At 36.0% G+C, this 19,528-nt stretch overlaps 1 protein-coding gene and 1 pseudogene across 3 annotated transcripts in view; both read right to left on the reverse strand.

Annotated features, from left to right (window-relative positions):
- Positions 1 to 303: 303 nt before the first annotated feature.
- On the reverse strand, positions 304 to 3,277 carry LOC101724589 (methionine aminopeptidase 2-like; annotated as a pseudogene).
- A 142-nt stretch (positions 3,278 to 3,419) lies between these two features.
- The window catches only part of Hmmr (hyaluronan mediated motility receptor), a 31,797-nt gene continuing 15,688 nt past the window's right edge, over positions 3,420 to 19,528 (reverse strand). For all 3 annotated transcript variants that reach the window (XM_004836425.4, XM_021240054.2, XM_021240039.2), the window contains 7 exons: positions 17,687 to 17,901; positions 14,820 to 14,936; positions 11,363 to 11,509; positions 10,827 to 10,979; positions 10,641 to 10,740; positions 9,038 to 9,214; positions 3,420 to 3,890 (listed from right to left, as the gene is read on the reverse strand). In XM_004836425.4, coding sequence (XP_004836482.1) covers positions 3,705 to 3,890; positions 9,038 to 9,214; positions 10,641 to 10,740; positions 10,827 to 10,979; positions 11,363 to 11,509; positions 14,820 to 14,936; positions 17,687 to 17,901 — 1,095 coding nt within the window. In that variant the 3' untranslated portion in view covers positions 3,420 to 3,704. The remainder of the gene's footprint in view (positions 3,891 to 9,037; positions 9,215 to 10,640; positions 10,741 to 10,826; positions 10,980 to 11,362; positions 11,510 to 14,819; positions 14,937 to 17,686; positions 17,902 to 19,528) is intronic.

Below are 19,528 nucleotides of genomic sequence, written 5' to 3' on the forward strand. Positions count from 1 at the left end.
TTTAGAAAGCGGATTCCAGGAAGGGTATAAAGCAGTACCAGAGGGCATAGGTGCAGACATACATGTAGTCAGTCATTCAAAGCATTCAATTAAGAATATGGCAATATAAATATCCAAAAGACATGGTTAGGTGTTCCAAACAAAATATTTAAGTCATTCCTAACTAAGCTGAGCTTTATAGCAATTCCTATACAGGGAAGAAACAGTTAATATTTGAAAGTCCTGAAAGCTTGTTCCTTGATTAATTACATTAGATGGTTTGCTTTTGATCAAAATCTAATTATTTTAAACATGGATAAAAATACTGTACAGGCCCCACTGTTAAAACAGACAGCATGTTTCAAGTTAATTCTGGTATAATGTATTTCAACAAAGCTTAGAAAATAAAGATATTAGCTAGGCATGGTGGTGCATGCCTGTAATCCTACCACTCAGGAGGCTGACGAGTTCGAGGCCAGCTGGGGCTGCATAGTGAGTTCAAGGCCAGGCTGAAATACTTAGTGAGACCCTGTCTCACCAAGAAAAAAAAAGAAAACAAAGATGTTGAGGTGGCTTTGGACTAAGGTGAATAGTCATCTCCTCTGCTGACAACTTCTTTACAAAGTGGATGAAGCAGTGTGGTAAATTCAAACTGCACTGTGTAGGATCCTTTAATATCAAATAGTGGTGATACAGATCTACAATGCCCAAGTCACACAGATTCTTCAGCTGCATCAAGTATTTTCTTTCTCCCAGGTAATCTACCCATCTGCAGCAGAAGGTAGGGGTGCCAAAGTTCTCACTGATGATACGCAAGTGGCGAAGCCCAAACGACCTCCATTGCTGCTTGACAAAGTTCCAGCTGGAGGAAAGAAAGGGTGGAACACATCGTACCCTCATGTTTTATTTTTTCTTGCCATAATGTTTATAATTGTTACTCTGATCACAGGAGTCATTGTGTTTGTGACTAACAACAAACTCTCCATAAGGCAAATTGGTAATGATATATTGAAATCTGATCTGGCTCACAAGTCCCAAATTCCAGTTTCTCTTAGTTCTATTGCCACATTCACTCCTAAAGAAACCTCTCCTAAAACCCCCTCTGTTTTCCCACTACTATAACTCCCCCTTATTGCTGACATTCTTTTTACTAAAGGGGTCTTATGAAGAGATTGAAAGGACAGACTTTAGATGTAAGAAATAGTGGAAAATGGGAAAAAGAAAGAAAGTTAAGACAGGTAAATGCATTAAGGAGGCAAGTTACTCAATATTTCTCAAAGTGCTGTAAATATCTCCTGCTCATGGACTATGAACCCAAATGACATTTAGTTAGGATGAATAGAGGTATAGAAAAATAGAGAGCTAATAGCAAACTATATTAACCATTGTGCAGTTTCTCAAGGGCCAGCTGGTGACCACAAGTTTGACACTTAGTTGATTAAATCTTGCTTGTACCCCCGCTGATATAAAGATTTTGATTAAGTTACTTTCTGTTCTGTTTAGGTGTGGGTAAATAAGGGGACAATTGTAATTTTTAAATATGTATTCATGATGTTCAATGAAATGAAACAGCTTAGAGGAGTTGTACTTTGTTTAGCAAAAAATAACCTTTACTTCAATAGAAATTGCTAAGGCAACCTAAAATGTAAACATGTTCTGCCCAATGCCTCCTAGCTATTGCTTAAAGATATAAAAATAAATCAGACCCTGAGACTTATCAGAGGGAATCTGAATATTGCTTGAGGTGGTTCTTTCTTAATCGCCGGCCCAGGACATCTCCCCTTCTTACCCTACATCGACATCGACTGCAGCTGGTCTGTGGCATGTAAGAAGTGTTTTGTTCTTGGAAGCCTTATCGGCACATGTCCAACATCAAAATTTTTCATGTAATGTGAACACTGCATGTCATTATGAACATCTTTTCCTGTATTACCAAAGGTTTCAATGACATATACTTCTCCTTCCTCCATTCTCATTGCCTTCCTATCCTTCATGATGCCCATGGTTTTCTCCACGTGTATTCTGTACAGCCCAAAGGAATGTCCATTCAGATTATGGACTGGCTTCACTTGTTGTCCTCCCATCTATTTTAACTTCTTGGATGGCCTCCCCAATGTCACACAATCGAACATCAATGCCAGCACACTTTATTCCAGTATTAGTGCCGTCTTTTATAGCTTGTAATAACATATCATATTTGCAATTAAAAGTGACAATAAAAAGTCAATATTACTATCACTTATATGTGTTCCAAAGTCAATCTTACAGATGTCATCGCACTGTAACACTGCTGTCACCTGCATTGGGAATAGAGTGGGCAGCACAGTTCCTGGGAGAATACCTAGTGGGAAAGGTCAAGCCTGCGTTTAAGCTATTCTCTTTTATAAGCTTGTGTCAACAGTCCTCCAATCTCTCACAGATTTCTATCATCATCATCCCAGGCTCGATCCAGCTCGTAACGTATTTTCTAACTTGTCGATGTTCTAACTTGTCAAGAAGCTTTCGTAGCTTCTTGAAAATCATTCCAAATCTCTTCTTAGTTTGATCTAATGCTTTCTTCACTTGTAGTTCTTCAAGCAGCTGTTTGCAGGTCTTGTGTGGGTAGGCACTCGCATTCCTGTCCTTTGGGGAACACAGGATACAGGTCACATATCAGAACCTCAGGAGGGTCTGTTTGAACTTTTGGTCTTCTCTACTTTTTCTTCTTTCCATTCCCATCATCCTCCCCATCACCACCACCATCATCATCATCATCATCATCACGATCTCTTTCTCTTCCAGTAGTTGTCTTTCCAACTGTTTTGGTACCTCATCCACAGAGGCTCCTGATTCTTCATTAGGTTCCTGCTGACCTGCAACAGCTCTTTTACTCTTCTTTGGTCTCTTTTCTTAGCTGCTTCCTCAGCCATAGCAGCAGCTCCCTCTCCCCTGTCATCTGGGTGCAGATCACCATTCAGGTGGCTCCCTGAGGCTGCTGCCTCCTCCATGTGCACCATGATACCTGAGAAAGCGAGAGGGAGGCAGAGCTGGAAGGGCCTGCTCCCTCTTTACCACCTCCAGGCCTTCTATTTTGTTTGTTTTTTGGTACTGGGGATCGAACTCAGGACCTTCTGCTTTCGAGGCAGGCAAGGTGCCACTGAGCTAAATCCCCAGCCTGGTCTTCTATTTTTGTTTTGTTTTTGGTACCAGAGATCGAACTCAGGTCTTTGCACTTGCGAGGCAGGAGGTGGAACCACTGAGCTAAATCCCCCACCGACCTTCTATTTTCTTAAAGACAGATGAAGCAATGCTTACATTCTGAAGCATTATTTTACTTTTATTCTCTTATTTACTATTTTAACCAATTTGCATTTACTGTGCAATACAAACATTCAGTCCAAAAAGAAAAATTTTCTTCTCTAAAACTTCAAATTAGAAAATAATTAAGGACCTAAGAGACATTTAGGTTCAAATATAAAGGTTTTATACAGAGAATAATTTATGGTACAGGGTGCAAGTAACAGCAAAAAGGTCACACAAAATAAAGAGGAGGATGAAATCTGAATAGGGCTTGAAGGACCGGAGCATCTGGATCTGTCAGAGAATAGGAAAGCCAGGAAAGGCAGTATACGCATCAATTTCGGTAAAAAGTTCTTTCACATCAGAAAGTACCAATAAATTTTCACAGTTCATAAGAAGGCAAGTTGCTACTGATATGAAAGCAAATCCAAAGGAAGATGACAGTTCTACACATGTATTCCTTTTTTACTTTCTCTCAATGGGGTTTTGAGAGCAATATTTTCTTTACATTCATGTTGAAAAGCCTTTGAAGGATCAAAGCGTCTGACACCCAGAACTTTATTCAGTTCCTCCTGAAGTTTCATCTCATTTTGTTTCTTTTTAGCAAGCTGTGATCGGAGTTTTGACACTTCCTAGGTGAGAAAAATATGGATAATAAACAATTATTAAAGATCACCTTGGTGAAATGTGTTACCAACATTGCAGGTTAATTCTAAAGTTGCTTTATGTGTCATACCTAATGCCAAAAACTATTACATGCACGCTTTAACACTAGATGAGAGGAGATAAAATCTTTTAAATTTTATCACCTCTCTACAGCTATTTTTCTGATAAAAGTTCAACTCAAAATTAATTGCTGAGCTGGGTGTGGTGGTACACGCCTGTAATTCCAGTACTCATCAGGCTGAGGCAGGAGGATTGCCATAGAGTCATAGGACAGCCTGGGCTACACAGTGAGTTCAAGTTCAACCTGAATTACATAATGAGACCCTGTCTCAAACAACAAAAAAACAAATAACAACAACAAAAAGTTGCTGAAATCAGCTTTTGGTGTAGTAGCATGAAGGCTCCATGACCCACTTCCCAGTGAAACTAAAAACGATAAAATGGAAACCGGACAAAGCCTCTGAAAATAATCCTAGGGACAAAAGAGCAAATGAAGGAGCATTTTTAAAGAAAATCAGTACAAAAAAAAAAAAAAGAAAGAAAATCAGCACAAATTTTAAAGGAAAGATGAAAACCTGTGGCATTTGAACCAAAACTCCCTCCTTCCCCACTTCTAGCAGAGACTCATGCCCAGCTTCTGTAGCCAAGAACAAAAGCCTCCCTCTTCCCTCACCTTCCCAGGAGGAGGAAGAGGGCATCAGTTATTCTGTTGTGGAGGCTATATCCTGGGCATCTGCTGTTGAGAGGAGGGGGATCCCTTTCTTCATTCAGTCCCACCTGTAGAAGAGGAGCTCTGCCTTGGGCAGTGTGCTGAAAATGCCAGGGCCCTCATCACCGTTGCTCTGGCTCATGAGGCAGTGGTTTCATGCCAGGAGAGGCAAGCCAAGGGAACCTACCATCCCTCATCCTCTTTCCTTATAGTCCCACTGAAAACTCAGTTCCAAGGGCATAGGTGGCACTCAGAAAGAAGTCTGCCACTGTCCCTAATTCCAGCTACAGAATCTTATTCTGAAGAGTCTGTCTGAGGGAAGAGCAGGCCACAAAACACGGAGCTTTGAATTTCCTCCCAAATCAACTGACTTCATTTACAATAGAGCTTGGAGAAGTTGAAACATAAGGGTGCACTAAAGAACAGTGGTGTGGTTGTGGCAAAAGGAACATGGGACGTGACTCAAAAGGTGAGCTAAAATGCAGGCTGGCTTGTTCACAGGACAGAACTGGGGAAGAGACAGCCGGAAGGAGGAGCCTTCTTAGAGTCAAAACAAATCCCAAGTACTGATCTCAGATATGACTACTACAAATGAGCAAGAATTTGGCTGAATTAATTTGTAGAGCAATTTATGCCCCTAAGGCACTGTTAAAAAATAAAACAGAGTCAGCAACCAGTGAAATTGGTATCCAGGCGATAAGCAAAAGAGAAGACAGATGTGCTGGTTAATCTTGATCATCAACTTGACTGATTAAGAGACTCCTCCAGAGTCATTATATTGTGAAGGCAATAACCTCATCAATGGATTAATCTATGGAGGAATTCATAGCTGAATAGGTTTTTAGGAGGTGGGCCCATTTGGAGGAAGTGTGCCATGGGGACATGACCATGGGGACATGATGGAGGGCCATGGGGACATGATGTCTCAGAAATAGAAAGGTAACTACTAAAATAGCCTTACCAAGCCTGACTTTGAGCATACCCCTGAACTGCACCTCCCTAAGCAGCAAAATCAGAGGCACAGTACTGCTGGGAAGCAGAGGTTGTGTTCATTAGTGTTTCAGTCACTGGGGCAAAATACCTGAGAAACTCAGCTTAAAGGAAGGAAGATGGGGCCAGGGATTTAGCTCAGTGGTTCCGCTGCCTGCCTTGCAAGTGGAAGGTCCTGAATTCAATCCCGGGTACCAAAAAAACCAACCAACCAACCAACCAAACAAACAAACAAAAAGGAAGGAAGACGTATTTCAGCTCAGAGTTTTAGTCCATGGTTAGTTTGCTCTTTTTTTTCTAGGTTTGAGGTGAGGCAGAATTTCATGGCAGGAAGAATATGGAGGCAAAGGTGTTCACCCCATGGCAGCCAGGAGACAAAGACAGAGAAGGGACTGGGGTCTGAATCTCCCCTTCAAGGTCATATCCCCAGTGACCTCACTTTCTCCCTTTAGGTCCCTTGTCTTAAGGTTCCATCAGCTAGGGGCCAAACCTTCAAGACATGAACCTCTGGGGCACATTTAAGATTCAAACCTTAACATCAGGGACAGTAGAACAGACTTAATCAAGCTAATACTAATCAAATTGGCAAGCAAATAACAGGAAGCCCAGAAGTGCTAAAACCCTTTCGTTTGCAAACAATTTGGTTGGCAAACAGTAGCATGTGGCAAAATTTTGTTTTTCTTTGTGAACTCTGCATTGGGTGACAAACACGACCGAGGCCTTCTTTCCCACACGAACACAGATGTTGACATGTTTTCCAGAACTGTGGAGCAAATTAAGCTTGTGAAGCAAGGTACCATTGTATTATCTCAATTATAACATATGTCAGGAAAAAAAAGCAGGCACAAAAATGGCCTGTGAGAGTAATCATGTTTGACAAACTCACTTTACTAGATTTAGAATGAAACCGATGATATCATTACTGAACTTAAAAAATGAAAAGGATTATAAAGAAATTCTGTGAACTATATCCCAACAAATTAGATAACTTAGTCAAAACTGACAATTTTTTGGAAAGACATAAGCTACCAAAAGTGACTCAAGAAAAAAAAAAAATCTATAATGAGTGAAGATACTGAATTCAAAATCAAGTAATTTCCACAAAGAAAAACCCAAATCTAAAAGCTGGGGGTGGAGGGCAGTGCTGAGTGTCAAACCCAAGGCAGCATGCATGCTAGGGAAGAGCTTTTCCATGGAGCCACATCCTAGAGCCCAGGCTGAGATGGCTTCATTTATGAATTCTACCACACATTCAATGATTAGCAGACTTAGCACAGTTAAGATGGCAATGTGCTTCAAACTGATTTACAGATTCAATGCAATTCCTAACAAATCCAAACTAGTTTCTTTGTAGAAACTGAAAAGTTGATTCTATAATTCATATAGAATTACAAGAGATCCAGTATAGACAAAATAATCTTAGGAAGAAAAATTAACTAGAACTCATACTGCCTGATTTCGAAATGTTCTACAAAACAATAGTAATAAGATACTGTGGCACCAGGACAGATGTACAGAGGAAAAGAAAACAACAGAATGTCTAGAAATTGAGCCATACATATGGTCAATTGACTTTCAAGAACAGTGCCAAATGTCATTCACTAAGGAAAAGAATAGTCTCTTTAAAAAATGGTTTGTAGGCAACTCACACATACTAAAGAATGAAATTAAACCCTTACTTCACACTAACTGCAAAAATTAACTCAAAATGGATCCATAACCTAAATGTAAGACCTAAAACTATAAACCTTTTCGAAGAAAATACAGCGGTAAGTCTTCATAACATTGGATTTGGCACATAATTCTTAGATAGCAAACAATAAGTAACAAGGAAATGCAAACACTAGACTTCATCAAAATTTTGTACTTCACAGGACATCATCAAAAAATGAGAAGACAACTTATAGAATGGGAGAAAATAATTGCAAATAATACATCATAAGACAGTTGTATCCAAAATTCATATTCTCACAATTCAAGGACCAATAATCCAGTTAAAAATTTGACAAAGTATCTAAATAGATCTTTCTTGCAGGAATATATACAAAAGGCCAACAACCATATAAAGAGATGATCAACATTATCAAATATTGGGGAAATACAAGTCAAAATCACAATAAAATACCACTTTACACCCACTAGAATGGCTAAAATCAGAAAATAAGGGAATATCAAATGTTGGTGAATATATAGAAAAATTGGAACTCCTAATTAAATACTTTGGATGGAATATAGAATGACACAGTCATTTTTGAAGATAGTTCCTAAAAAGAATAACCACAATTCAGCAATTTCACTTCTATGTATCCCCCCCACCGCAAAAAAATGTGTCTATGTGAGACGTGTACATAAATGTTTCTAGTAACATTCTTTGTAACAGACATAAGGTAGAAACAATGCAAATATCTATTAACTGTTGAGTAGATGAATAAAATGTTAATTTACACAATGACTTATCATTAGACCATAAAAAAGGAATGATGTACTCATACATGTTACAACTTGGATGAACTCTGAAGATATTATTCTAATTTAAAGAGTCAAGATATTACATATTATTTGATTCCACAAACATAAAATATTTAAAATAGGGACATCTATAAAGATAGAAAGTAGATTTGTGGTTGCTTAGAAGAGTGGGGTAGAATGAAGTGATAGGAGGATGATAACACAGGATTTAATTCCAAGGTGATGAAAATATTCTCAAGTTCACCATGGTATCTGGGCATGGTGGTGCACATTTATAATCCCTGCATTGAGGAGGCTGAGGCAGAAGGATCTAAGCAAGTTAAAGCCAGCCTGAACTACATAGTGAGACCTGCCTCAAAAACAAAACAAAACAAAACAAAATAGAGTCCACTGTGGTGACAGTTACACACATCTGTGAATATACTAAAAAAGTCACCGAACTGTACACTTTAAATAGGTGATTGTATGGGATGTAAATAACATCTCAATAAACTTGTTAAAAATTTAAACACTATTTTGAACACTTCTTGTCTTCATGTTATCAAGGAATTTGCTATTTAGCAAAGAAAAATTGATGTGTAAAGTGTTATAAATTCTTCCAATTATAACATTTACTTACTGTAAAATTTTTTTGATTTTTTGAAACAGGGTCTCACTATGTAGTCCAGGCTGGTCTTAAACTCACCTCAGCTTCCTGAGTGCTGGAATTATAGGTATGCACAACCATGCCTGCCTGTCACAGTAATTTTCTACACACTGTAGTTGGAAAACCTGAGAACACTGAATACCCATCTAGTCAGCACTAAAACAAATCCTTTAATCTCAGATGAATTTTCCTTTATAAACTATTTTGATACTGAAGACTTACTACATTTAAATATAAATACATAGAATAATAAGGCCATCACCCCAGTACCTAAAAAACCCAAATATTATTTTACAAACCGATTTGAGTTGGCTATTTTCATCTTTCAATTTCACAACATGCTTGATTTTTTGCTTGAGATTTTGATGACCCAATAATTCAGCATATGAATCTCTTATTTTATTTAGTTGTTCCTGAGTTGCACCATGTTCATTCAACAAGGCCAGTTTCTCTGCTTCAAAGGCATCTAGTTGTTGCTGGAAAAGATGTTTGTTTTTATGAGGCTGAGACTTTCAAAACTGTTAAATCTTACTAATTTTTTATGCAGCATTAAAAAATAACTAAAGAAAAATTTGAAACCAAACAAAAACAGAATATGCTTACTTATTTTCAAGGCTCTCCACAGACTCTCTAAGTAAATCTTTCAAACTTTGCATTTTTCACTTGAAAGATCATTAAAACAGAAAAAGAAATAAGGAAAGAAAGCCAGTGAGGCAGCTTTATCTGGATCAGCCGGATCATCATGATACAGACAGATAAATTAGGTAGAAATATTGTAGGTAGTCATACAGGGCTAGGCCCTTGAGAGTCACAACAAAACTGGCTGGAGGCATGCATCCACTGAATGCTAAGCCTCAAGATAAAGATGAAATGCCTATATAACTTTGAAGGATAAACAGAAGCTGGAGTACTACCCTTTTGAGATCTATAAACCAAACATAATTTCATTAAGTGGGCCATCTTTTCCCACCCACTAAGACTAAGACTACTAAGGCAAAGACTAAAAGTATGGATTATCAATCAAGGTTAATGATGTCATCCATGTATGCTTGCTACATGACTTGCTTCCTCATTGGATCAATATTACCTAAGTGACTATCCTTGTAATGTTACTGGTTGATCATAGTTTTGTCCCATTTTGAACCTACCCCTTGATTTTGCTCTATAAAATCTCCCCTAGAAGCGGAGTCTATGGCAACCCACCTTCCGGAACCTCTCCTGTCTCTCTCAGGAGCTGTTTCTCTCTCAATAAAATTTCCTATTCTTGACCTCTGACGTTCCTCAGAATTCATTCTTCCATTTTGGGGAACACAAACTCGGTGTATGGAACATCCAGTAGGTTTGGGAGTTACATCTATTTCCCCTACATCAATCACATTTTGAATATGTCCATCTACTCAATTTAAGTGCCCAAATTAGCATTTATCCTTTTCCTTCTAAAAAGATCACTGTATTACTTTGAGAAATACTAAAACAGATCATAACAAGATGCATATCATCTTGTAAGAAATCAATTATCAGAAATTCCTGTTAGGAGAGCCTTCTGAAATGTCAACTTTAAGTTTTTTATTAGAAAGCTTTTTTAATCTACAAAAGCTATATTAAAAATTTATGGGGGCCAGGGATTTAGCTCAGTGGTTTTGCTGCTTGCTGTGCAAGCACAAGGACCCAAGTTCGATCCCTGGTACTAAAAAAAAAAAAAAAATTTATTTGTAAAGCATATCTCAATATAGCCAGAAAAATTTATGTATAATAAAATTTATAAGACTTTCATAGGAAGTTAAATTGGAATTGTAAATACAAAACAAAGTAATCCTGAAAAAAAAAAATCCCTGATTGTAACAGGGAACAAAATGAATTCCTAAAATAAACACAAGTTAAATTTAATTTTAAGTGACAAACCTGAAAAGGTTTTGTTTTATTATATAGTTCTTCATAAAGGAGACGCCATTTATTAACTTCTTCAGTTAATTCTGCCACTATATTTTCTTTCTCAGCTTTTCTGTATGGGAAAATTAAATCGAAGAACAATTAGAAAATTATTTTTTCTTAGTTTATTAGAAAACAAAGGTTCCAAATCTATATTACCTTGCTTCTTCTTCTTCTTCTTGTATCCTAAAGTCTTCATCTTGTTGTTTGAGTTGGTTCTGCAAATCAGTTATTTTTTTAAGAGAAGAAACTGTGATTTCTTTAATTTCTGCTTCTTTCAATACTGACTTGTTCTGCAGATCTTGAAGCATCCTTAGGTTTGAGATAGAAGAAGCAACTAAATATTTTATAGCTATTTTAATTATTTGTTTCCTTTTCTATTTAAAAATAAAACAAATCACCCCAAGGACTTATTTAAGAACTATAATTTTTTAAATGAGTAAATTCACAAATTTGCAATTTAAGATGGCCAAAAACAAGAGCAAGCCACAGGATGATTCCTTCATCACTCACTAGCTTGCTTTCAACATTCCACTGTCTTTTTTTTTTTTTTTTGGTACCAGGGATTGAACTCGGAACCTTGCGCTTGAGAGGCAGGTGGCAGAACCACCGAGCTAAATCCCAGGCCCAGCACTCCACTGTCTTAATGTTGTGAAGGCTGCAGATGTGGGGGGGGCTTTCTTAGTTCCACATACCTCTCATATTCTTGATTTGTGCTCTCAGTTTTTGATATTTGATGTTGAACATCCTCTGTGTTTTTTTCAGCTTTGGCCACTTTTTCCTGTAGTGATGCATTCTCCAGCTTAAGATCATCTATTTCACTAGTTATTAATGCTTTATAGCTTATTAAAAAGAAAAAAAGGGTATTTTTCTAACTACTATATAAATAACAAATACATAGCTGATCACTTTACATTTTATACACTTTTTGGTAAAACAAACATATTCATGCACACACAGGTAAGAATTTGGTGTTTTAAAGTAAGAACTAATGAATTTACATGGCATTTTTGTACATTTAAAGAAAAAAAATCAAGTAATATTAGGTGAAAGTATGCATAAGAGATGAAGAAAAGTCAATCACCAAACATGAGTACTACTGCACAACAAAACAAATACACAACCTGCAATCTCTGAATCTACTGTCACAGTTTATGATCCTAAAGGGAAGATGGGAAATGCCTGTTACTCTTCATAAAAATCGGATAAACATAAAATTAAATTTGTAATAAATGTTACGAAAGGAAAGTACAAAGAACTTTAAGCTGATAGAATAGCAGTGGTGGAGAAACTATCATGGCTCCTGTGTTGTTTTTCTTTTAAGACAAAAGATGTTAATGTATAAGTTGGTTTTCTAAACGTTTTTAAAACCTCAGTATTCAGGTTGCAATGTTGGCACTCTGTGATAAATAAGTGGGCACTCACCTCTAAGACGGTTTGCCATCACTGGAATAGAAGAATCTACATTTTGATTAGTGATGTACAAAAGGCCCTTTTGAGAAAATGATCATCAACCTGAGTGGTGATGGGTAAAGAGCTAGGCAGTTAGCAGAAAGTAGTTCAGAGGATAAAGATGACAGGAGCTTAGAGTCAGTCAAAACAAAGTCCTCTAAGAGGTGAGACTAGAGCCTAATGAGTAAGACAGGCAGGAGAAGCTCAAGGCACAGGGCAGATCATCACAGCAGGGTACAATGGGCACCGAGTAAAGGAGAGCCATTAAAAGTCTCTTAAGTAAGTATGTGGATCACTCCAGAGATAGGAGTTTAGATTGTGGAAGTGGCTGGAATAGAAAATTAGAAGATCAATAGGAAGATAATCATCAGCCTAGTAGGCAATAAAAAAGGCTTCAACTGAAGAGTTGGCAACAGAAAGCAAGATGTGAGATCTTTTTTGCAGGCAGAACAGAAAAATGTTGCAGGTAGGAGAGAGAAAACGATCAAAGGGGAGTCTAAATTTTTTTTTTCTATGAAATTTGATTTTTCACTTCCTGTTTTTTTTTTTCAGTAAGTTTATTGGTACAGCCGAGGATTTAGCTCAGTGATTCCACCGCCTGCCTTGAAAGTGCAAGGTCCCAAGTTTGATCCCAGGTACAAAAAAAAAGTTTATTGGTACAGGTGCGTCTAAATTTATGGAATGACAAGCTGGGAACACAAAGATGTCACTGACTTTGATAGAAAATGACAATAAAAAACAATTAAAAAAATGAGTTATTTTGGACAGGTTAATGTTAGGTTATAATGAGGTATCTACTTGAAGATATTGAGAAAGTAGCGGGTTATACTAGAATTCAGCTAAAAAGGGCTGCTTTAGAGAAATACATTTTAATGCTGTTAGCACACAGTGAGTGAAATTACACAATAGAAAAAAGTATCTGGAAGCACTATTTTTCAAACCAGTGAAAATGGAAATTCCTTTAGAGGATTGAGATAAGCACTAAGTATATATCTCTCACTATATAATTTACATATATGTTGAGACAATAATTTTAAGTGAAATATAAGCAAATATGAATTATCTTTCTGCCATAATATATCATATATAGGAACAGAGCAATAGGGAAAGAAGGCACTATTAATGAACAGGTGGTAGGAACTGGGAAAAGCAGAAACAGATTTAATCTCTATTTATATATAAATTAGTTTTAGATGGAAAAAATGAAAAGTGAAACTCTCACAAGAAAAAGAGGTGAATATGTTCTTAGGATAGAAATTAATTCTTGTAGGAGGTAAAGATATACTGTATATATTTAATCACATTAAAATAAATAATTTCCACCCACGAGAAGAAACCATAAAAGAAAATAAAAAGGCAAGCCACACCATGAGAGAAGATAGTCACAATCCATAATACTGTCAATTAACCATAACATAAAATCATTTTAGTACACTGTTGAAATTAAAAAGATTTATGCTTTGGTGAGGGAGTGAACTAGTGAGAGAAAGAATCTAAAAATCCAAAGTAAGAACTGACACATCAACTGTGGTATATTTATACAATAAAATATTCACAGTAGCAACCATGAGCAAACAATAGCCTTGGCCAAAAATGTAATTCGATCTTACGAAAATACAACATACAGAGTGAAAAGGGAAGGACATTTTCTGGTGATGCTCAGAAGGAAGCAAAATTAGATATTGTAATATTTACATGGATGCTATAATTCATAAGAAAAAATTTGACAAAACAATAAATGGAGGCTTCAAAATAGTGCTATCTGTTCAAGGACAGTACTGAGATAGAACTTCCCCAAATCATCTAAAGCAAATAAAAATACTGACATTAATAAATTCAGTGTGAGATGTAGAAGTATGTTATCTTTTGCAATTAAACTTTGTTTTTAAAAAAGAGAAAATAACAGGGCTGGGGATTTAGCTCAGTGGTTCCGCCACTTGCCTTGCAAGCACAAGGTCCTGAGTTTGATCCCCAGAATCAAAAAAAAAAAAAAAGAGAGAGAAAATAACAAATAGATGGGATAGGACTGAGTAAGTACATACAGAATTGAATTTTGAAAAAAAAAAAAGAGAAAATAACAAATAGATGGGATAGGACTGAATAAGTACATACAGAATTGAATTTTGAAAAAAAAAAAAGAATTGAATTTTCCATTACGAATGGTTTTGGGAATGAGTGAGTAATGCTAGACAGCTTCAGAAGAAGGTGTAAGAAAAGACTTTTTTTTAAATTTATGCATTTTAAAGATGACTGGACAGTAACATGCATTCACACTATTGGAAAAACTCCAGTAGAAAGTTTGAAAATCATAAGCGACAAGGAACAAACAACAGAAAGTTCACTGAAAGTTAAAAGACAAAGAAATTGTCTACTTGGTAGAGAATACAAACATGGGCTTTTTAAGTTTGGAGATGAGATAAAAGCTTTTCAATTCTTTAAGCAAAATGATGACATCAAGAAAAGAATTGTCAAAAGTCTGTGAACACATAAAATTTGACTTGGAAGCAGGAAATGGAAATGGCTATATAAGTATGGTAAGATTCCAAGGTTACACTAAATCCCTTTCATTGCTGTTCGTTATGGAATTTAAAGTAACACCAGTCATCCTCTGGGTAACTGCTCTGGTCACATGTTTCTATAGGAAAGTATTTTTCCCAGCTTAACATTAGATTTGATGGTGGATGCTCTCAAGAAAAATACCTTTCAAATTTAGCAGTAACATCTCCAAGGTTTTGCACTGTATTATTATACTTTTCCTGCAAAATCAGGATAGCCTGAATGTGAGCAGTATGGCTGTTCTCCAGTTCAGCTTCTTTCCTTAAAAAAAACAAAACCCAAATTACAAGATACATAACTATAATTACTCTAAGAAAGCCAATACATAGAGATACGCATCTCTGCATTAACTGCTGCATCGTTTTGAACCAAGTTCATAACCTAACTCTCACAGCATGTTTACTTTTCAAGGTAGTAATTTATCTATTAGCTTTATTATTACTGCTGTTATTGTCCTTTTGTTTTCATCCAAGTTTACTTATCACTAAATTTATCTCTCTTTTTTTTTCCGGTACGGGGGATCGAACTCGGGACCTTGCACTTGCGAGGCAGGCGCCAGAACCACTGAGCTAAATCCCCGGCCCTATCTCTTTATATTGTATGCATTTATGTAGGTTGTTTAAAAATGTGCGGGGTGAGCTGGGGATTTAGCTCAGTGGCACTGCTCCTGCCTCGAAATGGAAATCTCCCGAGTTCAATCCCCAGTACTAAAAAAAAAAAAAAGTAGCTTAAAAATGTGGGGGGAAACTGGGTATGGCAGTACACATTTTTAATCCTATAACCCTGGGAAGCTAAGGCAGGACAATCCCAAATTCTGGCCACACCCAGGCAATTTACCAACCTTATGTCTCAAATTTAAAAATTAAAAAAACCCCAAGCAAAGTGGGGGGGTATCCTGGGGTTATAGGTCAGTGACAAGTTCCTGGATTAAATCTCCAGGACTGCAATCAAACAAAATTGTATAGCATCAGCCAAGACTCAAGAATGTAGTTCAGGGCCTGGGATTTAGCTCAGTGGTTCCACTGCCTGCCTTGAAAGTGCGAGGTCCCGAGTTCCATTCCTGGAACCAAAAAAAAAAAAAAAAGAAAAAGAATGTAGTCCAAAAGTACCTGGATTTAATAAAAGTTTAATTCTCTGTTTTTAGGCAATAAACATGAAGCACAGTTAAAGACATTTCAGTTTAAAAGTTCTTTTGGAAAAGGTTGCTGGACTATATATATGGATTTATTCTGATTATCCTAACCTACATAATACATTGTTATTTAAAGATACAATAATTTCTTGTTTTACTGTTTTTGTTACAACTTCTTTAATGTATTATTTTTTTGACAAAATAGGTTTTGTCACATTTATAAATATTTGAAATATTCAAAATCATGACAGAATTTTACATTATAAAATTATATATAATTTACATACTATCAAAAGGTGACAAAATTCTTAGATGAAGAAAGCAAATATTACTAAAGGGTTTGTAATAAAAATATTTTTTATCTATAATCCTAGCCCAATGTGAAAGCACTAGTTTTCATCCCCAGTACCACCAAAAAATAAAGTAAAAAATTTCTTTCTTGTCCCTAAGAGAAATTACTTCCAAATCTTAGTTATTTTTTCTTAAGCCTGAAATTTTTAGGCTTATGGGACATTAGAGATCATCTCATAAAACCTACTTTATTTCTAACAGTGTAGCAAATGACAGAATTGAAGACTGTTTTTATCAGAATCACACAGCTAGTTAACAGATCTAAGTAATAAAATCCTTATGTCTTGATTGGCTGGACCAGAGTTTTCTGACTTAGAATAAATAATAGTCTCAACTTTACTCTAAGAAATTAATATCTACTCAGCTTCTTTAGGATCCTGTTCTCAAAGACTAGATGTAGTATAGAACAATTTCTCTAGGTTCACTTTTGTACTGCTTCCAAGAAAGTAGGAATATAGAAAACCTTAGTGTTTATTTCCACTACTAATCACAAGAAAACAGGAGACTAATAGCAAAAGTACCCAACAAAAGGTAAATGTGAGATATATTCCAATTGTATGGGTTCGTATATAATACATGGTTCCTTGTTAAAACATGCTGTAGTGATGACATCCCAAAATTAAAATAACATAATTTTTTATTTGAAATTTAAACTGAAGAATCAAAGTAGACATTATAACTCAAATATGTGTAGTAGAGAAGGAAGTATAATGTGAAGGAATATGGAAATGGAGTAAAAAAAACAAGATGAGATCTCAGCTTTTAATTTTGAATGATAAATTTCTTATTTTTGAATGTTTGCCAGTTCTTTTTTTTTCCATCTTGCTTTTTGATTGGTATTTCTTTTTTTTCCCCCCTTTTTATTTGGTTGTTTTATGAGATAGGGTCTTGCTGTGTAGTTCAGGCTGGCTTTGAACTCACTATGCAGCCCAGGTTGACCTTGAATTCACAGCAATCCTCCTGCTTCAGCCTCCCAAGTGCTGGGATTACAGGTGTGTGCTACCATGTCCAGCTTGACTGCTGTTTCTGAAGTGTTTTTTTCTCCCTCAAAAAAGTATTATGGGAACAACTTAGACTATACACTTTTAATTATTAAAGGGTGAAGTTCTCAGTTTTTTTCTGAAATTCATTATTGTACTGCTGATGTCCAATTTTTAGAAAATAGAACAGTAGTAAAGGAGTATAAAACTTTGGCCATTTGTTTATTAAAATTCCTTTAAATAGGCCTGGGATTTAGCTCAGTGGTTTCGCTGCCTGCTGCTCAAGCACAAAGACCTGAGGTTCGATCTCCGGTACCAAAAAAAAAATTCCTTTAAATAAACCTCTGGCCTTATAAAAGAAGGAACACTTTTCAAATTGGCTGTCTAAACTCTTTGCATGTATTTCATCTCTAGCTATTCTTTACTTGTAAAATAATACCAGCCTTGCAAACTCACATGACTGCTGTGGAAAACCTAAGAAAATGCACTAGAAAATACTTTTTAACATCTGAAGTCATATATAAATATTGCATCCTATTAATACGAACTCTTTCAGCTGTTGTTCTAGGAGGCTTAGTGTATCAGCTGTAGCTTTTGTTTCCTCTTCCAGCTGCGTGACAAGCTTTTCAGACTGCTTCTCCTTCTGCTGTGCTATATCTAGTTCTTCCAGTGCTAGCTTCAATTCTTCTGCACAGAGATTCCTCTCTTTAATCACTTCCTCTTGAAAAGAACATAGCTTCTGCTGAAGAGTAGAACATAATTCCTACATCCAAAGAGATAACCATAAAAATAATTTGAAATGGCATTATGAGGTCTTACTAAGAGATTAAAAAACAGAAGTACAGACAATGAAGTAGGAAAAACTAAATTCATGTTTCAAAGAAACATTACAAAATATAGATATATATTCATTTTTTCATTATGGTTTACATCTTAACATGTGGCAAATGTCATTTTAGGCTTTTTTCTAAGCAACACCCACCTTCAAACTTCTTATAAATCAAAAATTTGGAAGGCTAAGGAAGAAGGATTGCCAGTTTGACACTAATTTGGGCAATTTGGAGAGATCCTGCTTCAAAATAAAATAAATCAAGAGGGCTGGGGATATAGCTCCATCCGAAGACCCTTAGTTTAATCCCCAGAACCAGGAAGAAAAACACTTAAAATTTTATTAATCTGTTTTACAATTGGCTTGTATGTACAGTTTAATATACTCTTCTCATGACATAAAAAAGTGTATTAAAACTTCAATATTATAATAAAATATTTTAAAGGTATCTACTACATAATATTTTAAGTTATATAAACACATCATCATTCTGAAACATTTCTAACACTCAAATGAAGTGAATACTTTCTTTACTGCTCACCTTCATCTCAGTTTTTCCTTTCCAGATAACTACTAGTTTGGAATATGTATGCCTTCTGGTCTTTTTCCATATATATTCACTTATAAACATACATACATACATTTTTGAGATATATAATATACTATTTATGTAATGGTCATTTAATAAATCATAAAAATAGTGGAGATCTTTCTAGGTCAGTGTATATTCATCTACTCAATTCCTTTAGTTGCAGGTTGCCCGACACTGTGGTATTTCACATCAGGGCATGTAAATACCTAGGGGGGTCAACCCTTATCAGTGTTTCATATTACCAAATATTTTAACTTTTGCCAATTTTGTAAATAAAATTATTTCCATTTCCTTGACTCCTACTGAATGGAACATTTTATCATGCTTGCAAGCTATCTGACTTTCTTCTACTAATTACCTACCTCCATCCTATGGCCATGGTTTTTTGTGGGCCTTTTTTTTCTCATTGATGTATAAAATGTTCTTTAGTAGTCTGCATTTTAAAATTGTCATGTTTTTCTTCTACTTAGACATTCTTTTGTAGGACAATTGTAAATGTCTACTTTGCCTATATAACATGAAACTGTGATAGGAAATTTGTTGCATCTGCTGTTTTAATTTCTTCTTTTTTTTGTATGCTATTGAGGACTGAACTCAGGGCCTTTGGACTGACCTGTATCTCCAACCCCTTTAGAGACAGATTCTAGCTAGGCTACTTAGGTTGGGCTTGAATTTTCAATTCTCCCTACCTCAGCCACCAGGAGTGTTCAACCTCACAGATGTATACCATCATACCTGGCATAATTTTTCCATATTATTAATAACCCTGTGGTAAACATACTGTAAATATTTGTGGTTAAATCTTCAGCATATTGATGCCTATTATTTACTCAGTATGATTCTAGAATTAGAATTGTTTGGTCAGAGGTGCCACAAAGGTTTTCTGATACACTGAAAAAATGTATGACATACAACAGGTTTTTCTTTTTTTTTGGTACCAGGGATTGAACTCGGGTCCTTGCGCTTGCG

This window comes from Heterocephalus glaber, unplaced genomic scaffold, assembly GCF_053883595.1.
Source record: "Heterocephalus glaber isolate CG9 unplaced genomic scaffold, H.glaber_assembly_v1.0 deba00001606, whole genome shotgun sequence".
In the NCBI taxonomy this organism is placed as follows: domain Eukaryota; kingdom Metazoa; phylum Chordata; class Mammalia; order Rodentia; family Bathyergidae; genus Heterocephalus; species Heterocephalus glaber.